General features: G+C 38.7%; 1 protein-coding gene across 1 annotated transcript in view; it reads right to left on the bottom strand.

Annotated features, from left to right (window-relative positions):
- The window catches only part of LOC115921828 (anthrax toxin receptor 1-like), an 83,382-nt gene that overhangs the window by 22,876 nt on the left and 48,453 nt on the right, over positions 1-12,053 (bottom strand). The window contains exons 2-4 of the mRNA XM_030980065.1: positions 4,627-4,704; positions 3,450-3,521; positions 2,820-2,926 (exon numbers count right to left, since the gene is read on the bottom strand). Coding sequence (XP_030835925.1) covers positions 2,820-2,926; positions 3,450-3,521; positions 4,627-4,704 — 257 coding nt within the window. The remainder of the gene's footprint in view (positions 1-2,819; positions 2,927-3,449; positions 3,522-4,626; positions 4,705-12,053) is intronic.

The following is a 12,053-nucleotide window of genomic DNA, read 5'->3' on the forward strand; positions in this document are numbered from 1 at the left end:
GCATTCCCACAGCCCATGTGGACCTCTGACCTTCAGACACCCTTTCCTATAAATCATCAGTACGAATCGCTTGGAGAAAACTCTCAATGGCCAACTCCACATCGATATCACCTGCGAGATCAAAGACAGTACTTTCAACAGCAGCAGCAACAGCAGTTCAATGAAAACAAAAGACCGCATGAACATGACATCCAGCCTAAAGTCAAACAAGAAAACACACAATCATGTTCAAGCGCACCAGAAAGAACAGCAACGACTCTGTGTGCTAAATCCACCAGAACTGTCGGCAAAGTGGGTCGAAAACCGCCCAAAGGTCCCGATGGCAATACCATGTACAGCAAGCGACGCGCGACCGAAGTCAAACGCGAGAGCGTCAACATGCGAGAGCGCGACCGCATGCATCAGCTAAGAGATGCGTTCGAACTTCTTCGTCGGGTGCTTCCCCGTGATGCCCTAGATGTTAACTCCCCACGGGCCGGTGGTCGACGACTGCAACGATACCCTGTCCGACAGAAATGTAGTAAGGTGGATACGCTCCTGCTGGCTCAGGACTACATTCTGACTCTCCAAGAAATGTGCAAGAACTCTCCCGAAGCTCTCGCTGAAGCACCGTCATCATCAACATCTGCATGGTAGCTCGTGGAATTATTTATCATAAGCAATCCTTTTAAGACAGGGGGTTCTACTGACACTACTTCGGATTTATGTATACTGCCATCTGGTGCTCGCAACGGTCCAGATGTGTGCACATCCATGTTCCACAATGCATCAACAACCGATGACGCGCTGCCTGATGTTTGGGTACAGGAACCGCAAATCGCACCATGTACGCCTTAAAGGGACCCGGTAACTTTGTCTTAGATCCTTTAGAAATAATCCTTGATTTAGCCCATGCTGCAATAATAATTATAAACCTTTAGGTCAGTCAGGAACTCCATGACTTTTACAAACCGATCGCCTGTCTGATAATCAAGATATTAATGATTGGAATCACAAATTTTGAGAACCGTTCGCTGAACGGTTTTCATAACACTACAGTTTAATGGGGAAAACGAGTTATGGTAAAACCGGTCACTCAAAGATTTTTACTTTTTTGAGGCACTTCTTGGTCATTTTGAAGCGCGATTTTTTTTTAGGGCTTCAATATTACACCATATCACAGACACTGGTAACATGTAGGACCGTGTATATCAGATTTAACATTGTTAAACGATCCCTTTCACCGAAAGATGGTGCGATTAAAAATATGTTACAGCAGTGGCAGCGATCGTAAAACAGCCTGCCTCTAAGTTCTTAAGCCCCACTGCACTACTTATAGCTACTTGCGCCCTCTATATAGCAAACAACGCCTAATCGGCGCCTGTTGGTCCCCAACAGATTTGATGAGATAACCACCTGTCAGTGACCTTGCAGGGAGGTCTAACCCCCTTGGCCAAACTAGTGCAGACGGGCTTTAAAAAACATTAATGAAGAATCGTTTCAAATATTTCTTCATTCCATTGACATAGAAATCAAATTTCAATGACGTTTTACAACTCTCATGCCCGTTTCCCATGAGGCGTCATAAATAAAGTGCGCTATTATTTAGGCCAACAACAATAAATGTTGTTTTGCCTTTTAGGTGCCAGCACCTGGGTCGGTCGGGTATTTTTTATTCTTTTCTTTCCTCTTTGGGCTGATATTTTTTAGGTTTGTAATGCTTTAATACATTTTTGTTTTTAATTCATTTATTCAAAAACATTAAAAAAAGAAAGATAAAAAGCCGACCGTAGGTTTTAAGGTTTTTGGGTCGATGGCAAAGGACAATACAACAACTTAAACAAAAAAGCCGTATAGGCCTCGCCTTGTCATGGGTATAAAGGCAATCAGCACATACGCTGGTACTCCATGTTTTACTTGTTTATTTTGCTTTCATATTTCGTACGTCACTGTTACATGCATGGCAAGTAACAAAAAAACCCACAAAAACACAACAACGACAGCAATATGAAACCTCGTGTGCAATCGGAGTTAAAACAGACTTTTGAAACCCCGAAAATAATGTTATGACTAATCGGTTTAAAAGCCTTTCTTTTCAATCTCTAAGCGTTTTGAAGCAAATCGAGCGCTTCAAAAAAAAATTATTTTGCTCTACAGCTCGACACATATTTATTTTACGATAATTTGAATGATCATTTTTGACATCCTAACTTAATTGTACGTATTTGTACGATGTAACTTATTGTATTTTATCATGACAAAGCTTTTGATTATTTCCCGATTTCACAATCGTTCTACTTTTTCGTTTCATAAAATGAATTTGAATGGTAAATTGTTTAGTTTGTTGGTAGCTGTTTATTTGATTGATTGAGTGAGTGACTGATTGATTGATTGATTGATTGATTAATTGAGTGAGTGAGTGAGTGAGTGAGTGAGTGAGTGAGTGATTGATTGATTGATCAGATGTGATCAAGATCGTTATGAGTTTTGTTTTCACGAATTTATTTATGTAATGTATTGAATGACGGATGGGAGAAGCATAGATTTCATGATTTGCGAATTGGACAACTTTTCTATTCGTTTCACAATACACTTATTTATGCTGGAAATTCAACAACTTTTCTATTCTTTTCACAATACACTGTATTTTTTATGCTGGATGCGATTTATCAATTCAACGTGTTTGCATCTTTTCCTCGTTGAATCACGGTATTGAAATGCACGAAAGCATTAATGACCTCAGTTTGCCAACTGCTTCATGAGAAGAAAATTGCTTTGAATAGAAAGAGTTACATGTACAAGATGGTACCGATCCGCATCTTGTAACCATGGTAACGTACCTGATGACATGATTTGTGTCTTGGCCTTCTCAATGCCATAATGTAGATGTGTATTTCCATCCGGCACCACAGCACGAAGGCGTTGAATCCCCTTGGTGAGAGCAGCACTGGGTAATAAATATATAACAAAGAAAGAGAACAAATAACACATGATCATGATGATAAAGCAATAATCAGTGCGAGAGAAGAGACAGAAAGGGGTAGGGAGAAATAGGGGGAGGCAGAGAAAGGGAGGAGTGAGAGAGCGAAAGGGAGGAAAATGCAAATATTAATATGTTTGGATTGTGTAAAAAATATATTTGAATTAAGCACATAATAAAACTTTTAAAGAAAACTGCACGTAGATGGCGTCAATTATAAAACTTTAAAACACCTTGGTCATAAATAATGTCTCCAAAATCACTGAAAGAGTGACAGAAAGAGAGAGAGAGAGAGAGAGAGAGAGAGAGAGAGAGAGAGGGGAGAGAGAGCGAGAGAGGGAGAGAGAGAGAGAAAGTGATTTTACTTCGGATGGGGATATTTCTAACAATTTATGTGGGAGTTATAGCACCCTCTACCAGGCCTTTCTCCCGACCTAAGACCTTCACTGACTTGTCACTTGTCAGTATGATTGTACGAGGTTTTACTAACCTGTCACTTGTAAGCCTTGTGACGACTTCAGCAAACGTTGAAAAAGTGATGAAAGAAGCACGTACTTTGGAGCTGCAATGGAAAGAAATAGATAACAACATTATTGCACAATCGGATAATGCATAATGCCACAGAAGATTTTTTTTTCTGTTGGGGACCGGGGGAAATTCAATGAATTATTGAAAATGTATTGCATTTTCTTTTTTTTCTTTTATTTGTGGGAACTGCCCCCTACCCAAGCCCCTGCTGCGTACAGTCACGGTTCAGTGGCCAAGCAATGGCCTCGTAACTGTGAGGCCCCATGATCAAAACCGTGTCGATGTGCTATATTAGTGCCCTTTTGTGGGGCATTAATCCTCATTACTGTTATTTATGACTTAAGGGCGTAGGTCCCCTAGCTGATAAGCATAGTAGCATACACATGCTTTGGAAGTCACGCAAAACAAACACTGGCAAATTATTATTCAATAAAATCTGAGAATATATACTATTATCTAGATCTATTAGGATTAAGTCATTGTCAAAATAATTCCATAAATTGGGGTAAAACAAAAATATTCCAACTATATGAGCGACAATGTATCTAGGAGATTTCATGTTCTTGATGTGGAATTTATGAAAAGTCTAAAATACTTGAATGTCTGCTTTTGAATATATTCCAATCCAAGGCTACAAATGGCTCTCCATATTTTAAAAGTCCAACTGAGAGTTAAAGATAAACTTTAGTACCGGTAATGCGATTGCATTGTGAAAGAAAAGGTGTGGAAAGGATCAGAAACAGTTGATCATGTAGCATGTAAGTACTGGTGTGCACTGCAAGGTTCTGGAGTCATCAAAATCATAATAAATTTGACCGAATCTTGGTAAAGTAACAAGCACTCACATAGAAAGCTATATATGGGACAACACACATGGTGTCGGGGCTGGTACTACCTTGATTTCCTTGTCTTTCTATGCTCATTACTCAGCCAGTATACATTTTCTTCCAAAATTGTTTGGCACATGTCATTTATTTGTAATCTTGAACATTCAGTTTAAGTTTCGTTTGATTCTGTGAGAATTAATTTTTTTTTTTTTTTTTACCAGTACTGGAGTTTATCTTTAAGTTCTACTTGGGATCTTTGTGAAACACCCCCCCCCCCCCCCCCCAGGTTCAAATTAATTTTGACATCATTACCTCGTGAATCTGCTGAGTAGCAATGCAGTAAAGTTGACAGTCTGCTGCTGGAAGTGGATATGTGAGACACTTCCTGATCTGAGATAAAAGAAATGAAGAAAACAAACAGTTTATTAGAAATTATAATAATTGCTAATATAACACTTTATCAGAAGTCTCTAAGCGCTCGACTATAGCGATGCAGCATAATTACCCTGGCTTTAGCAGAGCAGCTGTCACGCGATCTGCGTTTCAAGGAATAAATTCCTACCAGTCCCCATTTAATTCACCTGGCAGGAGTGTGGCAAATGCAGATCAATGTCTCGCCAAAGGACATTAGTGCCGAGGCGTGACTCGAACCGCGGACCTTATGATCGACAGTCCGGCCACGTACACACTCGACCACGACACCTCTACTGGAAAACACTTTGGAGAAAAAAAGTGACGATGTTTGTTTGTCTGCTAATGTTCTACATTTCTTCTAACCATTCCTTCGTTTTCTTTCCCCCTTTCTTTCATTAATTCCTTCTTTCTCCCTTCTTATATTCTTCATTCTTTCCTGTCTGTAGATTATTTATTTACTGGGTGTACTCAGAACAACATTCCTCCACTTTACTTCATACGACGAACTATAAAAAGCATAAACAAACTCATTATGTTGTAATCGACTTGTATGCTTTACTAGATTATATCATTTAGACCAAGCTATGTGTCTTCTTTCAGTTTATTATAAAAGAGTGCACTAGAAAGGAATTTTATTATGCATGTGAAGAAAAAATTGTGGAATAAAAAAAGAAATGAACTTGAAAAATGAAAAATGAAACACTTGAATAAACTGATAGTATAAAGAATTTCACCTGAGATGGCGTAGCATGCAGTCACTTAAACAATGAGGCACAATAACATCGGGAGGGATGGGGTGGATTTTGAAAGAAAGGCGAATTAAGAGTGTCACTGATTGATAGGGAAGGGTTGCGGAAGGGGGGGGGGGGGTCCTTTCATCTGTTTTTCCCGTCCCTCCCCCTCTCATTCTTTCTCTTTTCCCATTCCTTTGCGCCATTTGAAAGGGGGCACTGGTCCCCCTGTAAATATGCCGTTATACTGAAGAGTTAATAGCAAAAAAGAAAAAGGAAAGTGAAATATAGCCAAAGGGGGTACAAGAAGGGGGCTCGACAAAAATAGGGGGCGATTTTGAATATCCTTTAAATACATTTAATCCTTCATCAGACAAAATTCATCACTCGAAAGATCACGATGACGTCAAAATTTAATCCAAGGATATTTTTAGGATCGGCGTACATCGCCAATCGCTAAATCAGCAACCGTAGAAACCCCCCGTTTCCCGATGTGATTCATACAGCCTACTTCGCGAAAGCATTACACACAAGCCAGACACAGTCGTAATGGGATGATGACAGTTCGTTTAAGAGGTAATCCCGTTGAATTAAGCGACGAAATATTGATGATATTTAGATGTGTGACTATGAATCACACATCTTCAAAAACTGCAGTACTTTGAGACGTTTGTATTTCTGGTTGCGAATTTTAGACGTAGGGATTATTTAAGACACAAAGGGGCCAGGCGGGTTAAGAGATTTTCCTTTTCGCAACAGATTAGTTTTTAGTTCGTTTAAAATGTCTGATTAAAAGCATCCGGATACTGCAAATTCGGAGATGAAATACCTGTTCAATTTTCGTGGAAAGATATCAAAAAAGAGAAACAAAATAGTGTGTAGGTTTACCACTGTTTGTAAAAAGAGACACTTTCGCGATCATGCATGGCAATGTTCACAAATTTCGAGAGTGGTTTGCGAAAATCGATATGCGGCGAAATAAATGTCACCTGACTAAAAACTAAATTATTGCGAAAAGTTTGCGAAAACTTCTTGCCTTGAAATTCTCTATTTTACGAAACGCGAAAGTTCCATGTCCTGCATGGGTTTTTAAACAATTCTTTGATGATCTTCCCCCCAAAATGCCCCTTAAAAATGATAACATTTTTTGGGCGTGCTTGTCAGAGATTCTTTAAAAATGTGCCCCCCCCCCCCCCCCCCCCTCGCGTCACGGACTCGTGTATCCGCCATTGCTACCACTTTGTATTTTTTCCAACTTTCGGGTTTACCTCACAGCGGGTTTCCGGTCCAGGGTCCAACTCGTGAGAGAGGTCATTAGGGTCACGTGATTAAGGTCATTGTAACCTCCATGCTTTAGAGTCAAGAAATGAGATCATCGCACAGAATAGATTTCGGGTGTTTCCTCGTTGTTTTTTTTCCATTTCCATTTTTATTTATTAAAAAAAAAAAACATACCGCTGACTGATTTCAGCTTAAATTGGTCAAATGGTATTTCAAAATCTTCGGATGTCCCCAAAAGATTCTCGCACGGGATCAGTTTTGTTATTCAAGGCATCGTTTAACAATGTTAAATCTTAGATACACGGCCCTACGTGTTCTCAGTGTCTGTCATAATTACGGTGTAATATTGAAGCCCTAAAAAATTGCGCTTCAAAATGATCAAGAAGTGCCTCAAAAAAATAAAAATCTTTGAGTGACCGGTTTTACCATACTCGTTTTCCCCAATAGACTGTAGTTTTATGAAAATATCTTTATAATCAGACAGGCGATCAGCTTGTAAAAGTCATGTTGTTCCTGACTGACCTAAATGTTTATAATTATGATTGCAGCATGAGCTTAATCCAGGATTTTGTTTCAGAATCTGAGACAAAGTTACCGGATCCCTTTGATACACAACGTGCAAATAATCATCGATTTTTTTATTTTTTTTTATCCCCGCTGCAATTGAAGATTGTAAAAAGAACTACGAGAAGAGTAATTTGTTATCCTCTCTGTATTATATTCCCGAGAGACATGTGAAAGTACGTTAATTTGTGTCATCGCCAATTATCGTAATTCTGTCATTTACACGAATTATCTTTGCTACACCATAATTTCGATTTGTGTTATCATGACGAAGAGAAAGGTCCTATGTGTTTGCATTATAATCAATAAAATTTGAAAATGAATTTGTAAAACCGGTCCTACGCCATCTACTCGTGTAAACTTTAAAGAACACACGTTTCCTTCATCACCTGGCAATAACCCATGCATTTACACTAAGAAAAAAGGCACACAGATACATCGTCGAATTGCAGATGACACTTCATGGCTAACTTATCACCAATGTAGCATCATCAGGGACGAAGTCGGGACAACATGATATTACCCGTCATCACCACAATATATATATATATATTTAAAATCTCTATTTTTGTCTTGGCGATGATTTCAGAATGGAAAATTGTCGCCGGATTACATACACAAGTTGCAGGAAATTAAAAAACATGTGTTATATCGCTTCTGGCGACCATGAAACAAATTCAAGCAGAAATTGCCGCTTTGAGCATGTTGAGGTATGTTTCGGTATCCTGGCTCTGAATTCAAAATAACATGCGTCATTATAAGCGACAAGAATTAAAATGAACAAGCAAAACAGTTATTATGTCTCCTTTTTCAATGTAAATAATTTGAGCAGGCACACGCGTTTTCTTGTTAGGATTACAGAGGCGGATATGTTTTTGGGACGGTGTTTTGCGTCATTTCTGAACGAGCCTTTAATAATGTAATGACAAAAATATTCTGGAGGTGTTTAAAATAAAACAGAACAAAGCATATTTGGAGAAAGCACTTGTAATTAGATTTCTTTTAAAGTTATCTTCAGCTTTACAATCTTTCAATGATTTTGAGAGTCGGTTCCTAAAAAACCGGGGAGCTGACATACATGTATAACTCTGTCATTGGATGAACGGAGACAAGGGGGGGGGGGGTTCACAAAACTTGTCATCAACTTGACAAATGACAGTTGTTGTTATAAGCTACTGAAATCCTTGCTTCTTATTGGTTATCAGTAGATTTGTCACTGATATTTGTCAATTGTCATTGAAAAAAAGCATTGTGAAACGGGTCCCAGATCGACATGGCTTGTGATGGTAATAGAATATAGAACTATAGAAGAGATGTATCATGGGGAGGAAAATTTCAAAGCACGGTATGTAATGAAGTAAATTGAAGGCGAGGCGTTGAATACATGACATATGGCATAAAAGTCAATAGCTATCAATATAATAATAGATTTTATCCAAGCAATGCACTGTATCCGACACATAAGTCTTTTTTCTGTCTAATAACTTTATACACAATATCCGAATAAATTGTTATTCGTGGATTATGATTGAATTGTTGCCATGAGAACAGACTTAATCGCACTTCCATTGGCGCCAAAAATATCGCTCCCCTAATTCCAGACATGTCTATTAGGCAACCTTGCCTTACCAGATACCATCATTGTCTATGTCTATAATCGGTATTTTTGTTGGAAATAAGGCAGATTCTGTCGGGTCATCTTAGGGTCACACTTTTATGATATTTTTATTATTCCTCGGTTGGAGTCTTGGTTTATCATCCATGTTGTGGATATCTTAAAATAATACATAATAATAATAATAATAATAACGTTTTATTTACCCAGGGTAGCCACTTCAGTTATGAAACTGCTCCTCCAGCGGGCCCTGCATAACATAATATGTTATTACTACTCTTCTGCAATCTAATATGCTGAGCGCCTAGCTAGAAGGCAGAAGGTCCCATTGTTATAAGTCTTTGGTTTAACTCGGCCGGGGTTCGACCCGCGACCTCCTGTTCATGAGGCGGGCGCTCTAACCACTGAGCCACCATGCCCAGTATGGTAGATTTTTTGAGTGTTACTTATATCAATTCCCATCATCTGATGCATCTTTTCTTTCTTAATCTCAATTACTTTACAAATAAACTTATACCCAAGGAAGGAATACACCGGTGTCCCACTGATAGCCGAACAAGTGGTATTTTAAATATCAGGACTACTCCAAACTATCTACTCGATCATACTCCTAAGCTAAGGACACTTGAAAACTCCCTTCAGAAAATTACCTCCTTGAACAAATGCCCCCTTAAAGGTAATACAAAGTTTTGGTATGGGGTCGTGAATTCGATTCAAATGAACATATTGCGATCCTACAATATTCATCGATCGTTGTCGCGATCGAAATCGACTCTAAAGTTATGAAATTGTAAATAATAAACACTTTATGTTGTATAGCTCCCTCTCAAGGTCAAGATATTAATTAAGCTGTAAAACAATGTTTCTTGACTAAAATCGGCCGAATAGCTATTCCCGTTCGGAAATTATATACCACAACTACATATTCTGAGATTTTCATGGTCGCAGCTACCATTGCACGGCCGTAGGAGCTATTTGAAATTTATCAAAATTTACCGGGAGCACCGGTAAATCTTTATATTCAATTTTTCTCGAAAGCAAAAGTGTTTTAGGGACTAAAATTTCTAGTGCTTTTAAAACATCCACAGGGGCATCCAAATATATCAACAATTTAAGAATCACTATCCACCCATTTTTCAAAATTTCCCAAAACTTTGTAATACCTTTAACCTATTATATCATTCCGGACAACTATCTCCCGAATTTTTCCTCTCCAGGACAACTATACCCCCCTAGGACAATTACTACTCTCCGGACAACTACAGCCCCATTCAATTAACTTCTTAGTAGTTGTCAGTAAGAGTTAAGATTATTGTCAAGACTCAAGAGGTAGCAGCATAGTTTACCGGGGTAATTGTCCTGGGTAACTGTCCAGGCGGCTATAGTCATTGTGAACTTGTGATACGGGTACTTTGGCAATTAAGGTGTTAACTCAACAATGTACTTTCATTACATTGTTGTCTGTGCCCTGCACCCAGGCTGAGGTTTAAACTTAACCAGCCATGAGGAAGGAAAGGATTGTACGGTGGTGAAGGCATGAGATAAGGCAGTCACACTTCTGTGGTTTCAAAATGTCTTCATTTGTCTAGAAATGATAGAGCACATGTACTATTCTACCCACCTTGTTTGTATTAATCAATCTCATTCAAGATTATTAATATCTTGAAAACATCGAACTTTACCACGAAATATGGCAAGACACTACACCACATTTACCACTCTCCACCCAGGTGTAGATTGTTTTTATTATGGTCGGGATAAAATTATCTTCAACTTTTGAAATAATTACATTCATGTGTGATAGTTAGCTTAGGCACAATTAACAATATCATTAGTGCTAAATGTTATATTGTATTATCAATATTTTCATTGACCGCAACATAACCAATGGCGTTGCTACGGGAGACATGTGAAGGCATGAACCTCCCAATCACACAGCCCAAAGAGCACGCGCACCCCTTTAAACACAGGAGGAAAGGGGAGGAAAAGCAGCTATACTGAAAGAAAAAGGGAGAGGGAAAGACAATTGAAATGAATGAGATAAAAACTCTCTCCTACAGCCTCCCCTCCCTCCATGGTGTAGTTATCATGCATTTTATCCACCTCATATATTAGGTGCCCCCTACCCAGGATACCAGCGCTGCCCCCTCCATAGCTTGCCCACGCTACGCCATCGATCATAATTACTGTGGTATTTTTTGACAATATCACCATGAAGGCTATTTCGAGTCAGCTTTACCCGAAAATTAATTCCCATCAAAATATAAAATTCGACACAGATGTTCTGATTCAGAAGAAAGTAGGTCAAACTTCCCAGGAAATGATAAATTTTATGGCAGTGGATACATAACTTATGTGTTGAGGACATAATTATTATCTTCGTCATCCATGATCATTGCGTGCGAAACTAATCAATATCTATAACTTCTTGTGAGAGAATAAACAAAACCAATCATAAATATTACAAATAATATCATAAAGTTACATGAAATTTGTCGTAAATGTTTATCCCTACCTCATTATCATGCTTTTGTTTAGATATTAATTAAGTAATTTCGTTTCGATTTTCGATTTAAAGCTGTCGTTAAGTTGGGCTAAATTATAACTGGGCTTGTACATACGAAGAAATACTGTCCCCCAAGTCAAACAGTCTCTAGGTGCGGTTAAATCGGGGGCAGCAACATAGATTATTCGTTAAGTGGGGGCGGGGAGGGGTCCAAGTCTCAGAAATCTCTATAGAAAACTTTAAATAAAACAAGCAAACCAAGAAAAAATATATAATACACAAAAGAAATATTCCAACAGAAACAAAAAAAAAGGCTCTTATATTTTCTCAGACATTATTTAATGTCTACTAAATCTCTAACTATACAAACACAAGAGAAAACGGGAAGAGGGTGTGAACTTGTTTTGGTGAGTGTTTGGCACACATCGAAGGGGCCAATGTCCCATGCATTTCCCTCAATACCGCCAACGAGTTGAATCGTTTAATGAGCTATATCTATTTGAGCACTTCGAACGTGAAATACATAAAGACAAGATACACCCCCCCCCCCCCCCCCCCCACTTCATCAATCCCCTCTTGATACCGGAAGTTGTGGAAGAGCTGTGGGAAGGAAGTTTGCTCATCGCAC

Source organism: Strongylocentrotus purpuratus, unplaced genomic scaffold (genome assembly GCF_000002235.5).
Source record: "Strongylocentrotus purpuratus isolate Spur 01 unplaced genomic scaffold, Spur_5.0 spur5_scaffold_10, whole genome shotgun sequence".
Taxonomy (NCBI): Eukaryota; Metazoa; Echinodermata; class Echinoidea; order Camarodonta; family Strongylocentrotidae; genus Strongylocentrotus; species Strongylocentrotus purpuratus.